Source organism: Vipera berus (genome assembly GCF_964194415.1).
Source record: "Vipera berus genome assembly, chromosome: 3".
Taxonomy (NCBI): Eukaryota; Metazoa; Chordata; class Lepidosauria; order Squamata; family Viperidae; genus Vipera; species Vipera berus.
The window spans coordinates 119,545,262-119,568,714 of NC_138204.1; the positions used below are offsets into that span (position 1 = coordinate 119,545,262).

The 23,453-nt window shown below is 41.4% G+C and overlaps 1 protein-coding gene across 1 annotated transcript in view; it reads right to left on the reverse strand.

Moving 5' to 3' along the window:
• The window catches only part of ARAP3 (ArfGAP with RhoGAP domain, ankyrin repeat and PH domain 3), a gene marked incomplete at its 5' end in the record, with an annotated part of 117,575 nt that overhangs the window by 74,528 nt on the left and 19,594 nt on the right, over positions 1-23,453 (reverse strand). The window contains 9 exons of the mRNA XM_081325543.1: positions 7,203-7,266; positions 9,670-9,868; positions 10,516-10,618; positions 12,699-12,852; positions 12,930-13,025; positions 14,546-14,690; positions 17,012-17,194; positions 17,696-17,781; positions 19,951-20,162. Of these exons, the coding sequence (XP_081181669.1) occupies positions 7,203-7,266; positions 9,670-9,868; positions 10,516-10,618; positions 12,699-12,852; positions 12,930-13,025; positions 14,546-14,690; positions 17,012-17,194; positions 17,696-17,781; positions 19,951-20,162 (1,242 nt within the window). The remainder of the gene's footprint in view (positions 1-7,202; positions 7,267-9,669; positions 9,869-10,515; positions 10,619-12,698; positions 12,853-12,929; positions 13,026-14,545; positions 14,691-17,011; positions 17,195-17,695; positions 17,782-19,950; positions 20,163-23,453) is intronic.

A 23,453-nucleotide genomic window follows, 5' to 3' on the forward strand; every position in this document is an offset into this window, starting at 1 on the left:
CCCGCATATTGCAAAAAAGTTGCAATACGTTGTGACATGTCACGTGATGTTGCAAGTTTTATACTCCTGTCCTAGCTCATGTCACTTTCATATTTTTAGTAGGCAGGTGAAACATTAAGGGGTCATTTCCCCAGGATTCCTATTTGTAAGATAGGTAACATCTGGGATTTGAATCCTGGTTTTCCACTCAAAGGCAATGGTCTAACCATTATAATATCCAGCCACTCAAGCCAAACACCCTCTAGTGAGTATATGTTTGTGTGTGTGTGTGTGTGTGTGTGTGTGTGTGTGTGTGTGTGTGTGTATTTGACTCATTAAAGATCTTACTGGAAAATACAGCATCCTAAAAGCTTATCTCAGCCTTGTTATACTGTTTTGTGACCGATTATGCATTTACAGTAACCATTTTGTGAGCAAATTTACATGGCAGCCATACCCACACTCTTAAAATTCTGAACATGCTGTCTACAAAAACATCTCTCTTGACTAAGAAAATGATTCCTTAACTACCAGTGCAGAAAAATCAGATGCTACGAGGGACCAAGCAAATTATACAAAATTCTATGATTTTTCTGGAGACTTCCCATCCTGATTTTGATTATGTGCTACCAAGCTCATGGAAACATCAGAAGTGTCTATATTAAATGCTCCAGTGACAGGAAGAAAAATAGCTCAAAAGGTCACAAAGAACAGGTGAGATCCACAAAGAAAACAAGCATGTGGTGGTGATTGATGACTCACTTCTCAGAGGAACAGAATAAGCAATTTGTAGACCAGACAACCTATATTGAGAGAGGTATGTTATCTCCCAGGTGCAAAGATCAAAGATATGAAAGAGAGGTTTACCCACACAATTAAGTCCGCAGATTATTATCCCTTTCTCCTCTTTCATGTTGGGATGAATAATACAACAAAGTTTCTGAAAAAATTATCAAGGGACTATGAGAAACTAGGCAGGATGGCAAAAGTTTTAGGAACATGGGTGATGTTTTCATCTGTAATTCTGACAGAAAGTCAATGCCCAATGAGGAAATGGAGGTTTTCAAAAGGGATGGCTCAAGGGATGGCGCAATTGAAAGAACTTTGGATTTCTGGACCCTGGTTTACTGTACATTATGTACAAGAAGGACTTCTGACAAGTGATGGGCTGCACCTCCTAACAACAGGGAAGAATGTGTTTGATAAACATATAGCTTTACACATCCAAAGGACTTCAAATTAAAATTGGAGGGGGAAGATAATTTTAACGATAATTCTTAGAAAACAAATTGTACAATGAGGAAGGGAGTAGTAGCAATAAAGAGGCACTCAGCTATAAAAACAGGAGACACAAGAAGCAAACTCAGGGTCAGCCATAAGGGTTCACATGCCTGTACTCTAATGCATGGACCAAACAGGGAGAATTTGAAGTCCTAATACATGAGGTCAGATATGATATTGTTGCCATTACTAAAACCTGGTGGATGGAACCCATGATTGGACAATCAATAACATATACGTTATTCAAAACAAACAGACTCAGCAAAAGAGGAGTTGCAATATAGCAGTAGCATTTATTATTTTACAGCACTCTCTGAGTGGTTTACAATGTTAGCATATTGCTCCCAACAATCAGTCCTCATTTTACTGATTTCAGAAGGATAGAAGCCTGAGTCATCCTTGAGCCGGTCAGGATCAAACTCTTGGCTGTGGGCAGCATTTGCCTGCAATACTGAATTCTAATCACTGCACCACAATGGCTCAAGCTAAGTAATTCTTACATGTAAAGAATTCCCGCACCTCTACAAAAATATACAATACAGGTAGTCCTCAACTTACAACAGTTCATTTAGTGACTGTTCAATGGCACTGAAAAAAGTGACACATGACAATTTTTCATACTTATGACTGTTGCAGTATCCCCATGGCCACATGATTTTTATTTGGATGCTTGACAACTGGTTCATATTTATGACGGATGCAGTGTCCTGTGGGTCATGTGATCACCCTTTGCAACCTTTTGACAACAAAGTCAGTGGGGAAGCCAGATTCACTTAACAACTGTGTTACTAACAGTGCAGTAATTCATTTAACAAATGTGGCAAGAAAAGTAATAAAATGGAACAAATAAACAAATTTAACAAATTTCTCACTTAGCAATATAAATTTTGCACTCAGTTGTGGTCATATGTCAAGGACTACTGTACCAAGGATCAAAATCTTTTTGAAAGTATTTTAGTGAATATTTGAGGGGGAAAATCATATTGCTATAGGTATGTACTACAGACCACCCAACCAAGCAAGGATATAGATAAACTATATCGTATAGATTTGCTAATCAGTCAGCTGAGGTGTGCAGGAAAGATACCACTGTGACAATGGGGGACTTTAACTACCCTGACGTCAACTGGGAGACAAACTCTGCATCAAGTATATACTACCCTAATGGCAGCAAGGTATGACGGTCATCCAAGCTCCCTGCTAAACAGGCAAGTTGGAGCAGTATAGGAAGATCCTGAAGATGGATTATCACTTTAGCAACATCAGCAAAGGCATTGTTTCATACTGTGTGTAGTAAACTAATATCACTCCTGTGGTGAATTGTCCATGGCGAGTTGTCCATGGCAAGTTGTCCCATTACACTATCAAGAGAGGGATAGCATCGAGAGCATGGGAGACAATAGTGCAGCTCTATACTGCACTAGTGAGGTCACACTTAGAATACTGCCTCCAGTTCTAGTTACCATGGTTCAAAAAAGATGCTGATGCCCTGGAAAAAGTGCAGAGAAGAGCAGCAAAGATTCTACTATTCTGTCGGGAATTATAGATAGATAGATAGATAGATAGATAGATAGATAGATAGATAGATAGATAGATAGATAGATAGATAGATAGAGATAGATAGATAGATAGATATAGATATAGATATAGATATAGATATATATGTGTGTATATATCTATCTCTATCTCTATCTCTACCTCTATCTATCTATCTATCTATCTATCTATCTATCTATCTATCTATCTATCTATCTATCTATCTATCTAGATATATAGATACACACACACACACACACACACACACATATGTATATATATATGTGTGTGTGTTAAGTATTTGTCAAGTCTTTTGAATACCTTGCTAGTTAAATCTTTCTTTCCTGTTTCAGCCTAACCCAAGGCTATCCGCAGGCTATAGTCACAACTTACAACAGTTCATTATTTGTGTAAATTATTCAAATTGCTAATAAAGAATTAGGGAGGCTGATAAGGCCATTTCGAACTTATTTTGTTCTCATCAGTCAGTCATACCCTTTATCTGAGATTCGCTGTGATGTTACATCATGATTGGTTGATGGGGTTATTGTTAGGGGATTAGTTGGCTGATTTGTAACATCCTGTGTGGCTGAGGTGCTGGCTATGTGCTCGTTAGTCCTTTGTGTTGTAACGACCTGGGTAATGGGCTGTGTGATGACATCCTGAGCTCTATTGTAGTGATTTCCTGAGTTCTGTGTTGACATATCCTGGGTGGTTTGCTGTGTTGTGATATCCCGGGTTTTAGCATTGTAACCTTCTGAATTCTATGATGTAATTCTGTGATGTAACCAATCATGATGTAACATCACAGCCAACCAATCCGCTTACAGCAACAAAGCCAGCACCCCACACATCCCCACCAGAATTTATAGAGAGACGGCAGCTCCGATCACGCTTCGCTCGCACAAGCACGAAACCGAAGACACCAACCTGAAGATGACGAGTGGGACCTCGTCAAAACGTCGCCAAGACACCCTTAATCCTACACGGGAAAAGACCCGAATATGCCAAGACATATATATATGTATATAGACATGTGTATATATAGCTCATTGTGTAAATTTTTTGGATTGCTAACAAAGAATTCTCATCAGTCAGAACAAACTCATTTGTTCTCATCAGTCAGCCATACCCTTCTGAGATTTGAACCTGGGCCGACTGCATCTTAAGCAGTTGTTTTAACCCCTAGGCCACAGGCTCTTTCTCGCTTTGTTAGCTGCAAGGCAAGGGAAATATGTGTTAAGTGTTTGTTAAGTATTTTGAATACCTTGCTAGGCCCCTTGCTTTACCTTATAATATATATATATATATATATATATATATATATATATATATATATATATATATATATATATATGGGACGCGGTGGCTCAGTGGGTTAGGACGCTGAGCTTGTCGATCAGAAGGTCGGCAGTTTGGCAGGTCGAATCCTGAGTGCCGCGTAGCAGAGTGAGCGCCTGTTACTCGTCCCAGCTTCTGCCAACCTAGCAGTTCGAAAGCACGTAAAAATGCAAGTAGAAAAATAGGGACCACTACGGTGGGAAGGTAACAGCGTTCCGTGCGCCTTTGGCGTCTAGTCATGCCAGCCAAATGACCACGGAGACGTCCTTGGACAAACGCTGGCTCTTCGGCTTTGAAACGGAGATGAGCACCGGCCCCTAGAGTCGGAAACGACTAGCACGCATGTGCGGGGGAACCTTTACCTTTTTATATATATATAAAAGAATAGCTAGAAGAGATAAGAATGCCTTCTTAAATGAACAATGCAAAGAAATAGAAGAAAACAATAGAATAGGGAGGACCAGAGATCTTTTCAAGAAAATTGGAGAGATGAAAGGAATGTTTCATGCAAAAATGGGCATGATAAAGGACCAAAATGGCAGGGACCTAACAGAGGCAGAAGAGATTAAGAAGAGGTGGCAAAATTACACAGAAGAACTATACAGGAATGAGCTTAACATCCCTGACAATCACAATGAGGTGGTCACTGACCTCGAGCCAGACATCCTAGAATGTGAAGTGAAGTGGGCCTTAGAAAAGCTGAGCAACAACAAAGCTAGTGGAGGTGACAGTATTCCAGCTGAGCTATTCAAAATCTTAAAAGACGATGCAATAAAAGTGCTACACTCAATTTGCCAGCAAATTTGGAAAACTCAACAGTGGCCACAGGATTGGAAAAGATCAGTTTACATTCCAATTCCAAAGAAAGGCAGTGCCAAAGAATGTTCAAACTATCGCACCATTGCACTCATTTCTCATGCTAGTAAAGTCATGCTTAAAATTCTACAAGCTAGACTCCAGCAGTATGTGGATCGAGAACTACCAGAAGTACAGGCAGGATTTCGAAGAGGCAGAGGAACTAGAGATCAAATTGCTAACATACGCTGGATCATGGAGAAAGCTAGGGAGTTCCAGAAAAACATCTACTTCTGCTTCATTGACTATGCTAAAGCCTTTGATTGTGTGGATCATAACAAACTGTGGCAAGTCCTTAAAGAGATGGGCATACCAGACCATCTTATTTGTCTCTTGAGAAACCTATATGTGGACCAAGAAGCAACAGTGAGAACTGGACACGGAACCACTGATTGGTTCAAAATTGGGAAAGGAGTCCGGCAAGGCTGTATACTGTCGCCTTGCCTATTTAACTTATATGCAGAGCACATCATGAGAAAGGCAGGGCTAGATGAATCAAAAGTTGGAATTAAGATTGCCGGAAGAAACATCAACAACCTAAGATATGCAGATGATACCACTCTAATGGCAGAAAGTGAAGAGGAACTAAAGAGCCTCTTGTTGCGAGTGAAGAAGGAGAGTGCAAAACTTGGGTTGAAACTAAACATTAAGAAAACCAAGATCATGGCATCTGGCCCTCTCAATTCCTGGCAAATAGATGGGGAAGAAATGGAGGTAGTGACAGATTTTATTTTCCTGGGCTCCAAGATCACTGCAGATGGGGACTGTAGCCAAGAAATTAAAAGACGCTTGCTCCTGGGGAGGAAAGCCATGGCAAATCTAGACAGCACACTAAAAAGCAGAGACATCACCCTGTCAACAAAAGTGCGTATAGTCAAGGCTATGGTCTTCCCAGTTGCAATGTATGGCAGTGAAAGCTGGACCATAAGAAAGGCTGAGCGCCAAAGAATTGAAGCCTTTGAACTATGGTGCTGGAGAAGACTCCTGCGAGTCCCTTGGACTGCAAGGCGATCAAACCGGTCAGTTATAGAGGAGATCAACCCTGACTGCTCTTTAGAAGGCCAGATCCTGAAGCTCAAACTCAAATACTTTGGCCATCTAATGAGAAGGAAGGACTCACTGGAGAAGAGCCTAATGCTGGGAAAGATTGAGGGCAATAGAAGACGGGGATGACAGAGAATGAGGTGGCTGGATGGAGTCATTGAAGCAGTAGGTGTGAGCTTAAATGGACTCCAGAAGATGGTAGAGGACAGGAAGGCCTGGAGGAACATTGTCCATAGGGTCGCGATGGGTCGGACACGACTTCGCAACTAACAACAACAACATGCGTGCTAGTCGTTTCCAACTCTAGGGGCCGTTGCTCATCTCCATTTCAAAGCCGAAGAGCCAGCGCTTGTCCGAGGACGTCTCCGTGGTCATGTGGCTGGCATGACTAGACGCCAAAGGCGCACAGAACGCTGTTACCTTCCCACCGTAGTGGTCCCTATTTTTCTACTTGCATTTTTACGTGCTTTCGAACTGCTAGGTTGGCAGAAGCTGGGACGAGTAACAGGTGCTCACACTGCTACGCGGCACTCGGGATTCTACCCGCCAAACTGCCGACCTTCTGATCGACAAGCTCAGCATCCTAACCCACTGAGCCACCGCGTCCCTTTATACACACACACACACACACACATACATACATATACACATACACACATACATACATATACACATACACATACACACATACACAGATATAGATAGATATAGATATATAGATATAGATATAGATATAGATAGTTCACTACATCATATGAAATAATGTCTTTGCTGTTGTTGCTAAAATGATAATGCATCTTCTTCCTATATTGTTCCAGCTAGCCTGTTTAGCTGGCAGCTTCATGACCTTCATACATTGCTGTCATTAGAATGGTATATACTTTCAGCATTCTTTTGTCATTATCACCTACCATGATGAGACAACATCACAGATTGGAAGGGACTTGCCATCCTAATGACTAACAAATCTTTAAACTTTTGTTACTGCTATTGCTAAGTGCTGGATTTGTAGAGAGATCAAAATTCCATAGCTTAGGAAATGCTGCATCTTATGGAATTGTAGGATAATCAGTGGAGTTATACTGTATTAAATTCCAGTGGAACTTCAGAATGCAAAAAAGGTACAGATTTGTTTATTTAAAGACCCTCTTGCTTACATAGCTCACCTGCCCATTTCTACCAGGATCAGCATCTGCTTTTTCTCTGGGCCCTCGGCAAAAGGAACAATACCTATGGTAGGAAGCAGTACATGAAAAAAAGAAGGAAATACAAGAAAGTGTGAAGCATCCATTTTTAGCCAAGTCAAAAAGAAGCGGCAGCTTTTTTTAAAAAAAACTTTGTAACTTACAATCTGTGACTTCAATCAAAAGAACAAAATAAACCTTTGACAGAGATCCCAGTAGAACATACAGTGCAACAGAACTTGCTATGTTGCTTCAGTGTATACTCATCTACCGTATTTTCTGGCGTATAAGACGACTTTTTAACCCATGAAAATCTTCTCAAAAGTCAGGGGTCGTTTTATACGCCGGGTGCTGAAACTTTAGGGACAGGGCTGGCTGGAAAACCTGGAGCGGATCTCCCATTTGATCTGCGCAGGGAAAGCGGGACCAATTGGAGAAGAAGCTGCAGTCTGTGATTTTTTACAGGCTGGGGTCTGGGCGTCTTTCCTTCTAAAGTTGAAGACCAGCTGCAGTCTATCCCAACTTGAAAGGCAGGTGGGGAATGCAGAAGCCAGAGCAGCTGCTTAGCTCTAAGGACACATTTGACTCAGGAACTGGGCAGGCTGGCTGGAAAACCTGGAGCGGATCTCCCATTTGGTCTGCGCAGGGAAAGCTTTAGAGTGAATTAGGAAAAGTTTAATCCACTTGCACTGTTTTATGTTTACATGTTTGATGACAAACAGCCTTATGTTTATAAGTGACAGTTTTCCTACTAAGTACCTGCATGTCATAAGCATTTGAATTAAAATTACCATATTAAAATCAAATCTGATGTTTTTTAATTTTTATTTGGTGTGCGTTGGAAGAGGGGTAGTATTATATGGCGAGTATAGCCCAAACCCTATAATTTAACAGGAAATGTAGGGGGTCGTCTTATACGCCCAGTCGTCTTATACGCCAGAAAATACGGTAATAGGCTTCTAGAGTATCTACTCTGCAGAGTACAGATGGGAGGACAGTAGGGTACCATGAGAGTAATGGAATGTTTAATGTCTGAAAGAAGCAGCTTCACATAAAACTAATCTGTTTTTACCAAGATACTGGTATGGGACAAGGAAAATATTACTCTGATGGAAACTCAATCGAACTTGCAATACATACTATATAACTGCCAAACTAGGCAAATGTCTATCAATGGATGTATTTTTAGGCTTTTCTTTTCTCTTTTAATAATATTTTATTATTTTTCTCATTTTACAATTGGGTATTTAAAAAGCAACGTGATGACTGGATTGATCAATAATTCAATAATTAATTCTTAATTTGTAAAAAGTATTTTCCATTTTCAATGTTGTCACTCCCTTTTCTGATTTTTCAGTTGGCTGGATCTGTTGGTCAGTTGGGTCCTGTGTCTTAGTGTTTACTTGTTCCACCAAGCAACTTTCAAGCAACACAGATGAAACTGGGTGAGACCTGATCCTCTCTTTAAAATTCTAAGGTTTTTTTTCCTGTAAAAGCTGCCTGAAGCATTTTTCCCCTGTGAGGAGAGAGGGAAGGGAATTTTTACCCCACCCTCTAAGAAAAGCAGCGACTAACTACCCAGGGGAAACAGAGCAATTTTAATCTAATTTATATTCTTTTGAAACTTGGGGACGAAAAGTGTTTTTTTTCTTATTGGAGACTTGAAAAATCACCATATAAGTTTTGGACTTAAAAAGCTTAAAACGGCATTGGTGACATCCTCTGGCGAATTATGGTATTACAATTTGTTATTGCTAAAAGAGACTTGTCTTGAAGCCCAGACTTCAGATTAAAATTTGTTTGACCTTGACAGTTACCACCTTTGAAAAACCCAGCTACAAAGAAGGGATTTCTGGGCGGCTTATCTGGCCTGCTTGAACTATGAATGTAAATTTTTATTGACTTTTGGAGCTATACTTGGGGAAATGCTTTCCTATTTTCCTGCATGAGAAGCATATGTTATTACATAAGATGATGGAACACCTTGGATTATAAACTCTTACTTGATAAACAATTTCTACTATAAAGACCACCTATAAAATGTGAAATAGATGTCCCATACCCAGCTACAAAAGACAAAAAATATTTTTAACATTTGATTCTGAAGTCTTCAACTTAACATACTATCAAGAGAATATGGATGAAGATCAGGAAAAAATCCTTTCCATGTTGAAATCAATACACGAAACCATCCTTTCAGCTTGTGACAAAATAGGAAGCAACACAAAGGAACAATGTACTAGCTTAAATATACAAACCCAAATCTTGACTACAAGCAAAGAACTAACAGTGCAGAAAACAAAAGGAGTATTTTTAGGTTTTTCTGGTAAGACTGTTATGGATTCTAAGTCAAAGGTAATCAAACAACTAAAAGCAATGATTAATATTTAGTATCTCTAAGTATAGGTGTTGTAGTTTTTTCATTTGTTGGAGAAAGACCTGGACTCACTGAGTTCTTGAAGCTGCCTTAGATTGATGCTGTCTTCAAGTGCTCCCTCTTCTTCTGGACAAATGAAGAGGTGAAACTTCTGGAGGATGAAGAAACCTTGCAACCACTGATTGGGATTTAACATTGATTTGTAGCAGAGTCTACCTACCCTTTGGAATTCATAGCCCAGTAGGCAGTGACAACTGAGAGGGGTGAACCACTGCAAAAGAAGATGATAGCAGTTCTGAAAAGGATATTTTGAACAAAACATGCACATATGTTTATTTACATATGGATAATCTATTATTTATTATCACATCATCTTATCTGTTGTAGCACAAAGTCAAAACAAGTTAATTCTCACAAAAAAAATTTAAAACACAAATACAATTTAAAATAATTAAATATTACAGACGTAAAGGAGCAATTTTCAATTGCATAGGTAAGTCAACCAAATAATTTAAAAACAGAGGCGGCAGCAACAATATAAGCCATGAAAAGTCCAACTCAGAATGATTTGTGAGATGCTGTATGTCATACTAAGTATTCCAAGTGTTGCCAGGCAAGTAATTTATTATCCTATGAAAATTCAGTACTCACAAAAATAACATACACAAGCTGTGATAGAAGTGGCAAATAAATACAGCTATTTGGGAAGAGGGTTTTTAATGACATTTGCAGTGAACCTGGCTTAGAGGGATTTTCCAGAAAAGAAGCTTGGGAATATTTGAGCATTAAAAAAAGGCAATCTCGCCTATTTATTGTTGAGTTTATAATGCACTGATACCTAACAGAGTGACCTGATATACTAGAAGAGAAGGTACATTCTACTCTGAATTTCTAGTGAACATTATTTCTCACCATTACCTTGCCAATAGCACTGGCCCAGGACTGCAGGCTACTGGAATCATCACCTACCCACAGCTGTATTCGTTCATTGTTCAGATACAGTTCTAGCATGAAGCAAAACCTGTTTGTAGCAAACAAAAATATCACTGTGAATAGATATCCAGTAAAATAATTTGTCCACTTAGATATTAAAAAGATAAAAAAGAAACCATAACATAATGGGGAGATTAATCTATGAATCTTAATTTTGAAATTTATTTTATATATTATAATTTATTGTCATTAAAGAGTATTTATTATTATGATTCATTGCATAATCAGCCAGATGTTCAGACTGGATTTGGCATTTTTGTCTACCTATCGTATCCTCTCCAAGAAACTGGGATAGGCAGATGTGGATGTTTGATGGTGTTACAGATATTGTTGCAGGATGTACGCTGTTCTGAGTTAAAGCTGCCTTTTGCAATTGACTGATAGTCAATAGATGTTCAAGTGGTGCTCCAGTTGTTTTGGGATTGCACCAAAGATGCTTATTGCTATTGGTACTACTTCTGCTTGCGTTGCTACAGTCGATCTATTGCTGTTTGTAGGTCTTTGTATTTTGTTATATTCTCCAGTTCTTTCTCTTCTATTCTGCAGTCTCCAGGTACTGCTATCCAGACTTTTTTTTTTATCTTTCTTATCAACAGCTGTTAAATCTGTGGTGTTATAGTGCCAGGTTCCTTTTTAATTTTAAAGTCCCAGAGCAACTTAGCTTTTTCCTTTTTTATGACTTTCTTTATTTTATGGTCTCACCAGTTCTTGCTTGCAGGCAAATGATATTTCTTGCATATCTTCCAATGCATTATTGTTGCTACTTTATCATTCCAGCTAACCAGGTTGGTCCACAGTTTCTTCAGCTTCTTTGCATAGGCAACATTTGCTATCTATTGCTGTCTTCCCAATTCTGGCTTTGTATCCATTTGTTCTTAAACTTGTTCTTTCTTTGTTTTCAAAGTATATTCGTGATGGGTAAACACAGTGGTGGGATTCAGATATGTGAACAACTGGTTCTCTGTGTGGATGCCACTTCCAGAAGTCCATTGGGCAACAAAAAATTAGCTACCAGTTCTCCCAAACTGGTGCAAACTGGCTGAATCCAACCACTGGGTAAACACCTTTTCTTCTAGTAGTTCTACAGCTATTGGCCCAGTTGCTCAGCCAACAGCCCTGAGTCCTATAGCCCATTTTTCACCAGATGTCCAGGAACTCCAATGTCTACTGCATTAACCTGGGTGAGAACTGAGCTGAAATGGATTTCTGTAATTTATCACCATATTTTTTATGGGAGAGATACTCTCCGTCTGACTCCTCTGATGAGACTTGTCCAGTATAGTTGAACCTCTGGCATAGCTCTAATCTTTCTCAGAACACACAAGCCCCACAATCACATCAAGGTAGTGACTCACTGGGAATATTATTATTATTATTATTATTATTATTATTATTATTATTATTATTATTATTAATCATTGCAGTCAGCCAGATGTTCAGACTGGGTTTGGCATTTTTGTCTTCTAAACCCAGTCTGAACATCTGGTTGACACTGCAATGATTGATAATGATGATAATGATGATGATGATGATGATGATGATAATAATAATAATAATAATAATAATAATAATAATAATAATAATACCATCGGTGAGACACTACCTTGACATGGTTGTGTGGCTCTGAGGAAGATGAGAGCTATGCCAGAGGTTCAACCCTAGTGGACAGGTCTCATCAGAGGAGTCAGACAAAGAGTGTCTCTCCCATTAAAATATATGGTGAGACATAAATTTCAGAAAGCCATACTGGTTCGGATGTTGTCCGTGTTAACAAGGTCCGGGCTAGATGTTGGACATCGTGGATATTTGGTGAAAAATGGGTTTCAGGACTGTTGGCTGAGCAACCAGGGTGTTGCAGATGGCAGCAAGATGCTACAGACCTTGCACTATGACAAATGGTAATACTGTAGAATGATGAATGGGGACAAATGAATGCTTCTGATGAAGCCCCAAACAGATCCTTAACCTTACACATAACAATCTGCTCTTTTTGATGGAGATCAATCCAATGTTGCTTCATTGTTTGTTTGGTACCATCATGAGGTACATGAACATAGTTTAGCAGGAGTAAGAAGGAGAAAAACTGAATGAATCAACTTTCCACAAACCTGTCTGTGGAGCTAGGAATAGCCAACATGTCTGTTCTGTTCACTGCTAAGGAAATCATATCTGCCACTTCAATCTTTACTGTTGGCTCAGTACTCCTTTCAGTCTCATAGAAGAGGAAACATTTTTCCAGCGAGCACCAGATCCTCTGAAACTCTACATAAGCAAAACAGTTAGCAAAAGCCATTTTTCAATTAGCCATTAGTTATGGATTCCACCCAACTCAGACTTACCATCTTTGCTTCTCTTGATTGCTTTGGCGGTGGATGGGACTTTGTATAAGTAGCCACAATGGACAACTGGTTGTGTGATCTCATTGTAGATTCCTTCTAGTTGTATATACAGAGAAACAGATAAATGATTTTAAAATAAATTGTCTTTGCTCAAAGCCAGCATACACTTAAGTTTTGTTTTATGTTTATAAGAGATATTTTTTCATAGTAGGATAGAAAATGTAAGTTTGGTACAAGATTGTGAATAAAATTTAAAACATACACGATTATTTGGCATTTAAAGAATGAATTGCCAAGCCTGGCCAGTATCAAGAAGATAATACATAGTTTGATCAAGGAGGAACTAGAATTATTTTTATAAGAAATTGAAAACACTTTATAGACTTTTTGCTACAACTGGATAAAAATCAATTGCTGATTTCAGGATCGATTAAAAAGTTTTTATGGGAAGAAAGGAACTATGCAATATGGGAAGGTGGAGATGGTGATTATTGTGTTTGTAACTGCTGCAAACAATATCAGAAGTTGCTTCTTTGGATATCTTTCTTTTTCTTGCTTTTTGTTATTTACCTTTTCTTTTACCCTTTTATATTTTTTCCTTTTCTATCACTTTTTCTGTGTTTCTGTAGTTCTTAAAATCATTGTAAAATCTTCTTTTAATAAAATTTATTTTTTAAAAAAGAGGATAATACATAACAGATAGTGAGGAAAGATAGGATTTAATTATATGCCCAATCAAATAGATTGAATCCTGTTTTCTACACATAGGGAGTCCTTGACTTACGAAAATTGGGATTGGAAGCTCTGTCACTAAGCAATGTGGTCATTAAGTTGTGCCTGATATTATGTCCTTTTTTGCAGTGGTTGTTAAGCAAATCTGGCTTCCCCCTTTTACGTTGTTTGCTGGAAGCCTCCTGGGAAGGTCACAAATGATCTCAGAATGCTGCAACTGTTGTAATATTGCGATTGTTCTGTACCAGCCTACTACCGGCCCTGCAGATAAGGCAGGAACAACCCCTTTACAAGAAGGCAAGAGACTGGAACTAAGCCTGCCAAATTTATGGACACAAAAGCAAACAGAGCAAAAACAAGACACGAACCATGAAACAGGAGCTATTCAAACGGTTGCCTTCAGCAAACCAGCCCTCCCACGCATTCCCCTTTTAAACAGTTCAGGGCGTGGCTTCTCTCTGCCTCCTTCCGAGGTGCCCCATTGCCTTCCTCTGTTTACTTCTGATTGATTGCCTCCTGCGTCGGGCGTCAGGCTCACACAGCTGGGTCTGCGTCGTAACCAGGTGGGAGGGGCCTGGCTGAGGGCTCTCATCAGCAAGCTCTCCAACACCCTCAGCAACCTCTCCAACACCCCCCTCCTCCTCCTCTGAATCGTCCGACCCAAATGCCGAACCCACAGGCTGACCCTGAATCACAACAGCGATACTGGCAAATATCTGTTGTAATACAAGCCAGTTGTCAAGTACCTGAATTTGGATCACATGAACACAGGGACCCTGCAACAGTTGCAAGTGTGAGTCACTTTTTCCAGTGCCATTTAACAGTTATTAAACAAATGGTCATAATTTGAGGACTACCTGTATAGCATAGAATAAGGTAATTACCTGAATGATGAGTATCCCCACTGTTGGACCAGGGCTTAGTTTTCCAAGTAAAACTGCTGCCTCCCATTTCAACCTCCATAGTGCTTGCAAAAAAATGCACCATTTTTTTAAGCAATCCTGGCCCAGACACAGCTGCACATAGAGCCTATGAAAAAAAAATCTAATAATTACTGAAGATAATTAAGTTCCTATAAGAATATCACAAACTGCAAATCAAAACTGTAAGAAAAGACATTATGTAACTGTTCAGGTAATAATAGCAACATGATGATGTTATTGTTGACCACTGCACTAGAATTTGTACATATGAATCTAGTTAATATTATTTAGCTAACACTATAACATTAGGTGTATACTACAGACCACACAACCAAAGGAGGAAACAGATTAACTTTTTGTTAATCAGTTATCTAAGGTGTGCAGGAACCACACTAAAATAGTAATGGGGGACCTCAATGACCCTGATATTGACTGGGAAACGAAATCTGCACCAAGTGGGAGTTGTTATGAGCCAGGTCGCCTAGGCAGAGGCAGGCAGTGACAGAGTCCTTTATTCCTCTGTTAAATGCCAAAACAAATGGCCCTATAATGTCTGGTAAGCCTCCACGACACACTTCCCTGAAGGCAACCACCCTCAGTCCCACAAAGAAAAGCCAATAAACCACAAAACCAATTTGCAAAGCCAGAGAGGAAGTCCAAAGAGCAGCTTCAAGCTCATGGGCAACATCCAGGGTCAAGGTCCAAAGGGCAAGGCAAGTCCACAGGGTAAGGCAAGTCCACAAGACCAAAGAAAGTCCACAAGGCAAAGAGAGTCCACGAGGCCAAAGGTGGTCCACAAGGCAAAGGCAAAGGCAAAGCACAGGCAGAAACACGAATCAAGGCTGAGTTGTTTCAAAGCTTTGGAAGCATAAGCCAAAGCCAAAACTCCCCCCCAGCTTCTCCTTAAGTCAAGCCACACCAGGTGTTCCTTGGGAGGAGAGGAGAGGCAGCCTTCTCCTGAGTAGCCTTGCAGACCTCTTCTGAGCTTGCCTCCATTCCACTCTCCGTGCCCTCGGGTTGAGTGGGGAAGGCAGCTGTTCCTCATCAGAGGGAATCTGCTGCCTCTCAGATTGTCTTCAGCCAATCCTCCCCTGTGTCTGTGAGGGCAGGCAGTTCTCCATCCAGTCAACCACTTCTCCCAAGGCCTTAAAGGCCTGGGACAGCATTGTCCTCAGCCCCTGGCCTCTCCAAACATTCCAAGGGAGGCGTGTCACTCCCGTTGGTCCCAGTTCCAACTCCTCCTTCTCCTCCAAACTGGGATCTGATTGGGCAATGGCAGGAGATGAAAAAGGTTCCTGATGCACCTAGTAGACAACATTGTCACCCAAAAGATAGAGAAGGGAACCAGGGGGTCAGCTTCACTAACAGAGATGAAATTATACAGGAGGCTGAAGTTCCAGGAACCTTGGGGAGAGTGGTCATGTCATCCTGGAATTCAGCATAATGCAGGCACATGCAATAGAGCAAAATCAAAGTACTGCCTTAGATTTCAAGAGAGCCGATTTCAAGAAATTTAGGGAGAGACCTCAGGAAGGATTTCATGGATGAAAAGGGGTAAATAACCTAAGAAGCTTGGGAAATTGAAAAATGAGATTATAAAAGCCCAATCTAGCACAATAGCACTGAGAAAGAAAAATAAGAGACTCCGGACGAAACCAGCAAGATTGCATAAAGAGCTCTCTAATAAATTGAAAGCCAAAGACGACAAGTATGAAAAATGGAAACAGGGACATATAATTAAAGGAGAATAGGAGCAAATAGCCAAATCTTCAAAGATGAAATCAGGAAAGCTAAGGCCCAGAAAGGAGTTGTCACCAACTTGCGAGATATGTCAAAAATAATTTTAAAAAAGTTTCTTTCAACATGGAAAAAAAAAAGAAGAAAGCCGAAGAACCAATTGGTCCACTAACGGGAAAATGTGGCAAGGAGATGAGAGTAGCAGGGAGAAAGTGGAATTGCTTAATTCATACTTTGAGACTCTAGTCTAGAGGAATGCAGAGTAGAGCAACAAAGATGATTAGCGAACTGGAGGTTAAACGAATGAATGGTTGCAGGAACTAGGCATATCTGGTCTAACAAAGAGAAGGACTAGGGATGACATGATAGCAGTTTTCCAATTTAGGGGCTATCAAAGAGAGGGGGGGGGGGTCAACATATTCTCCAAAGCACCTGAGGGCAGGACAAGAAGTAACAGATGGAAGCTTATAAAATAGAGATCCAGCCTTGAAATAAGGAGAAATTTCCTATCAACAAGAACAATTAATCAGTGGGAGAGCTTCCCACCTGAAGTTGTGGGTGCTCCATCACTGGAGCTTTTTTAAACAACTGGACAGGCATTTGTCTGGAACAGTATAGGGTCTCCTGCCTGTAATAATTTATAATTTCATCAGATGTTAGAGAAAGATTCTTCAGTGTGTAAATACATACCTGCAGAATGCTTTCTTGACTGTTATATTGAGGGTGCAGCATGCGGAAGCGTCCATAGCGGTATTTACAGGTGATGAAATCTCGTCTCTGCTCAGTGTTAGCATCAGGATATAAGGCTTCAGAAGCTGGGAGGTGTGCAGCCCAAAATTTGTTTGCTTGCCTATTCCCTAGCATGATGAACAGCTTTAGAAGAGAGCAATAAAATTATACTGGAGGACTATGGATGAACAAAAACACTCTATTTCCAGAGATATTGAACAAATATGTCTCATCCTAGATCAGAGAGCCCCCAATCTGTGGGCTGCAGGTCACTACTGGGCCGTGGCCTATTTGCAACTGGGTCATGTGAGTGATGGGCCAGGCCATGTGCATGTGTGTGCAAAGCCCGACTCACGCAAATGGTGGGCGGCGACACTTGCAGCCCCACTCATGTGAGTGGTGGCCATAAGCCTCTGCCACTCACACAAATGAAGCTGCATGTGTGCATGCCTGCCCCTTGCACAAAACCATCCTCTCTTTCCCCTCTATGCACCGGGCCACCAACTCAGAAAGATTGGGGAACATTGTCCTAGATAATCCCAGTGTATACCTTTTCAATCCCACTTTTCCATACTTAGGCAATTCTGCAATTTCAGATTGATTATACCATTTCCCAATGCTATATCTTTAGAAAAATCTTAATACCTGGACCATCTCATTGCTCCAAATACTCGTGTCCAGCTTCAGACTTTGCACCTTAGAAATCCTAGAACCCAGGCTCCGATGCGAACCTGTAAATATAGGAAAAGAGACAGATGAAGCTCCAAAGGGCATAAATGCATCTAATTACAATTTTCAAGGGATACGAACTCAGATTTAAACCAAAAGGAAGTTCTTATCTCAGGACATACTGTATAAATCTCCTTCCACATGAACTTATATATCAGTCTTCTTATTAGGTGGGAATATCACTTTTGTAAATGGGTTTTTCTAGAATCACACTCTTGGCAAACACAAGCTCCAAAATAATAAAGAATAAGAGATGTAGATGAAAATTTTCTTCTGTAGATTATGATTTATTTCAGAATAATTTAAATGGGTTTCCCACAGAATAGAATACTTTATTGGCCAAGTGTGATTGGACACAATTTGTCTTGGGTGCATAAGCTCTCAGTGTACATACAAACAACAAAGTATATATAATCATAAGATACCAATGAAGATGGCAGTAGAAAAGATGAGAAGGATAACAGTTATACAGCCATACTATATGAGTAAATATCCTTAGATATAAGTCAATACTGAGCTAATTAGATGCTCAGCAGAGTGAGGGCATGAGGGGAAAAACTTTGTTTTGGCATGCAATGCCCTATAGTGGCCTCCTGAGGGGAGGAGTTGAAACAGTTTATGTCCAGGATGTGAGGGGTCTGTAAATATTTTCTCAGGTCCTCCATGGAAGGCAGGTTGGTTGCAATTGTTTTTTCTGCAGTCCTAACTATCCGTTGAAGTCTATACCTGTCCTGTTTGGTTGCTGTGGCAAACCAGACAGTTATCGAAGAATAAATGGCAGACTCAATGATGCTTCTGTAGAACTATATCAACAGCTCCTGGGGCAGTCTGAACTTCCTGAACTGATGCAGGAAGAACATTCTTTGCTCTGCCTTTTTAATGATGTTTCTAATGTTAAGTGTCCATTTCATGTCCTAGGAGATTATAGAATCCAGAAACCTGAAGGTCTCTACTGTTGATATTGTGTTGCCTAATATTGTAAGAGTTTAGTAGACTGCTATCTGCCACCTTTATTTTCCATGCTTCTCTCAGAACATTTCATTCTATCTATTCTGATGTTTGCCCTTTTTTTTCAGAACACGGTATGCAGCACCCATAATTTTTAATGTGTACATAGGCATTCTTTAGGACATGTCAAACTCGCCACATCACATGATGTCGCACGTCATATCGGAGCTTTTTCCCCATTGCTGGCAATGGGATGGGCATGGTTTTCTGGTGACGCGTCTGGCCCATGGGTTGGCAGTTTGACACCCCTGCTTTAGGAGAACAAATTATCACAAACCGTCCTTGCCGACAAACCACAGACACATCCAAGGTACGAGTGATGTTGTTTATTCGTCTTGCAGCCAAACAAAAGACTAAACCGGAGCAAAGTCAGTGTTGGCAGCATCCTGCTCCAACGCTCCTTTATCGTCCGGCCACACCCCAGTCACACCCCACCAACACAAACCAACATCCACCCACAAATTGATAAAGACCCCGCCCATCTCCCCCCTGCGCGCTCGCTCCACACTCCACGTGATGGCAGCAACCGTCCGGTAAGTCTGCCAGGCACCCCCCAGCCGGGCCCCTATCTCCCCTTCTCGACCCCCTCCTCGAGCTTCTCCATCACCCATGTCCCCACCACCCGGGCTGTGCACACCCCTGGTCCCTGCCACCCCCTCGCCGCGTCCGGCCCGCTCTTGCCATCGGCCTGGTCTCGCGGCCATGTCCCGCTCGTCTCGTCTCAGCCGTTTGCGCTGTCCTGCGGTGTTCCTCCCCGTCCGTTTGGCCAGCCAGGTGCTGGGAAGGCCTGGCCATCAGCTGCTTGGCGGGCCTGCCAGAAGGCCTGCCAGAAGGTCCTAGGACCCGTGCCGGAGGCCTGACCGCCGTGGGAGGCCGCGGGGCTCGACACAAATGTTGGCAATTGCTTATTTTCCATGCTGACTAAAACATGGGATGGGGGAGAGAAAAATTACAAAGGAGTAGATTCTCCTCAAAAATAACCCCCATATTGCAATTATCCTTAAATGTACAACCTGCACTAATATGGAGGTTATGTAATTTTAAATTGGCATTGTAGCCTCTTGTAGGAAAGATTAGTATTTCTCCTTCAAAGTATCATAAATGTTCTGTTAAATAAGTGGCGAGGAGTATTGGCATTTTGTCACCAAAAGTGCCACATACACAGATATACTTGCCTGCACAATGCTTGCAGATCACCACACACAAATTGATGGAAGCCCAGTCAGGGTTCAGTGCATGGCAGTCAGCACAGAATCTGTTAGCTTTGTTAGACCAGATCTTCTCAGCCACCTCATAATCATACAAAATTTCAGCAATAGAGTTCTGAAGCACTTCCATCCACTCTTGCTTCTCTCGTTCAGACTCGGCTCCAAAACTAAGGGAACATGCATGAAACAATGTAAGGCCTAATAAAAAAGCAAGGCTATTATAAACACTCTGCTTGCAGCATCTACCCACAAAACATTTCATGATTGATGTTGGATGTAATATTTTGACAAATTATCCATTAGTATACAAAGAAAACTGACTAACCTTTGTATTTGTGTTTACATGCTGAACATCTGAAATGCTTTGGCATTTGGCATTCCAACAAAGCTGATGAATTTCTATAATGTGCATTAATTCCCTATATACCTATATGGATATACATGCATAACAATGTATAACAATAATTTATGTGAAGTAAAAAAAATAGACTACAGCCTACTTCTTGGTAAGACAAAATAATGTGTAATAGACCGTACTACCACCAGATGGATTTGCTGTTGGCTGACCAACTATACGCAGTGGGTGGTCCTCAATATAACTACATCTACATGGAGAGAAACATGCAGTGGGGTAGCTCAAGGTTCTGCTTTGGGGACAGTGCTCTTCAACATCTTCATTAATGATCTAGATGAGGAGATAGAAGGGAAGCCATCAAATTTAAAGATGATACCTAGTTGGGGAGAATTGCTACCATTTTGGATGATAGGCTGAAGATTCAAAAGGATCTTGGTAGACTCGAGCAATAGGCCCTATCCAACAAAATGCAGTTCAGTGGTGAGAAAAGTTAAGCTTCTGCATTTAGGCAGGAAAAAGCGAACACACAGGTATAGAATAGGCGGCACCTGGCTCAATAGAAACTATGAAAGGGATTTAGGTATGCTGCAGCTGCCAAGAAAGCATGGTAGCTGTGGGTTGCTTCAACAGAGGAATAGTTTCAAGATCACAAGAAGTGATAGCATCACTTTATACTGCACTAGTGTGGCCACATTTGGAATACTGCATCCAGTTCTGGTCAACATGATATAAAAAAGATGCTGAGACTCTAGAAAGTATGAAAACAAGAGCAATAAAGATGATATGGGGTCCAATTGAACAGGTAACAGCACTAGATTTGTCTAGCTGTGCTGCCCCACTCCCCACACAAACATGCACGCATGTTGCTCCAGCAACACTCAAGTTCTCAGGCAGGATTAAGTACACAACACAGGTACAGCCCTTCATAAGCCAAAGTTGCCTCCTCATGAGTAGTCTAGCTCAGAGATCCCCAACCTTTTGAGCACCAGGGACCGGTTCCATGGAGAGACGTTTTTCTGTGGACTGGAGAGGGCGTGGTTTCATGTACTGCCTGCATCCGGCGGATGGGCTTTGCTTGTTTGCGCAGACCGGTTTCTGGCATGCCACGGCCAGGTGCCAGTCCATGGACAGGGGATTGGGGACCCCTGGTCTAGATGACGCAGATTGTGCCTCCTCTCTGCTTCTTAGATAAGGAGGAAGTGTGGATTCCACCTCCTCCTCATTGCTAATGGACAGCATCTGATCACGGTCCTCGCCTGGAGCCTCCTGGCTAACTTGCTGCTGCAGATGTGGCTTGCCAATCTGTGGCTCCTCCAATCAACCCAGCTGAGGCTTCTCTATCAGACTAGCATTCTCTGAGCCCCAATCCTGACCAATACTTGGCTTTCCTCAGCAGACTCAAATTCACCCTCTTTCCTCTGAACTTGCATCTGGAGAGGGGTCTGAGGATAGATCCAATGCACTAGTCCACAGGCGTCAAACTCACCATGTCACATGACGTGTCACTACATATCACAATTTTTTTACATTGCCGTAGCTGGGGTGGGTGCAGCCTCTGTATGATGCAACTGGCCCATGGGCTGGCAGTTTCACACCCCTGCACTAGCCTTTCAAAGAGAAGGGTTAGGGGTGTCAAGATAGGGGCTCAACTAATAGCAATAGCATTAGCAATAGTTCTTAGACTTATATACTGCTCCATAGTGCTTTACAGCACTCTCTGAGCAGCTTACGAAGTCAGCATATTATCACCAACAATTTGGGTTCTTATTTTACTGACCTCAGAAGGATGGAAGGCTGAGTCAACCTTAAGCCCCGTCAGGATTGAACCCTTCTGTGGGCAGACTAAGCTTGCAATATTGCATTCTAACCACTGTGGCCCCATGGCCCCAAAATCCCTGAGGGCAGGACAAGACGCAATGGGTGGAAGTTTGTTAAAGAGAGTAATTTCTTGATAATGAAAATGATTAGTCACTGGAATAGCTTGCCTCCAGAGTTTTCAATACTCCATCACTGGAGGTTTTCAAAAAATGATTGGAGATCCATTTGTCTGGGATGGAATAAGATTCCTGCCTTGAGCAGGAGGTTAGACTAGAACAGGGGTCCCCAAACCCCAATCTGTGGACCAGTACCAGGCTGCAGTATGCCAGCAACCGATCCACACAAACAAGCTAAGCCCCATCTGCAAAATGGAGGCAGCACACAAAACCATGCACTCTCCGGTCTGTGGAAAAACCTTTCTCCATGGAACTGGTCCCTGGTGCCCAAAAGTTTGAGGACCTCTGGACTAGAAGACCTGCAAGATCCCTTCCAGCCTTATGACTTTTATTCCACAGAGCCACTGACTATCAAAGCAGAAAACAGTCAACCAGTTATTTTTGGAGATTTAGTTTTTGCAGGAACAGAAAGAATAGGTCAAAATTGCTGGAGATCTTCAAAAAAAGTTTGGGCAGCCATTTTTCCAGGATGGAATAAGGTGTTAGAACTGCCACCCAGCTATGCCAGCCATCCTTAGCTTGCTGCCAGTCTGCCATATGCCACGAGAAGAGGGAACTGTGGGGTGGGATAGAGAGGGGTTGTGGGAAATCAAAACTACTCGTTGTCCTGTGAGAGCACTCGGCCATTCCAAGGTCACACATTGGTTGTTCTTATAATCCAACTAAATGCAGAAGCATCGGCAGAAATCCAGCATAATTTGAGCAATTTTGATGCAAAAAGTCAACAGCTTAACGGGTGCACTGGTGAATGCAAAGATAAGTAAAGCAATACTTCTGCTCTTTCTTGTGCAGAAACCAGCAGCAGGAACGACAATGTCACAGGCTGTTTTTTAGAATTTCACTCATAAAGATAGTCCTTGACTCATGACCATTCATTCAGTGACTGTTTAAAATTACAGTAGCACTGAACCAAGGAACTTACCCAGGTTTTGGTCATGGTAGCACCTCTGCCCTTGGCAATCTCCTTGTGAACCGACTACAGGTACACTGTAGTAGTACTCCCATACATCTTCTCCCATCCTGCCCCACTGATTCCCTGCAAACATTAGGCCTGCTTGCTACCCCAGAGGTCACTTTTGGGAAAGAGAGCCAGCCAATCCACTCCTATA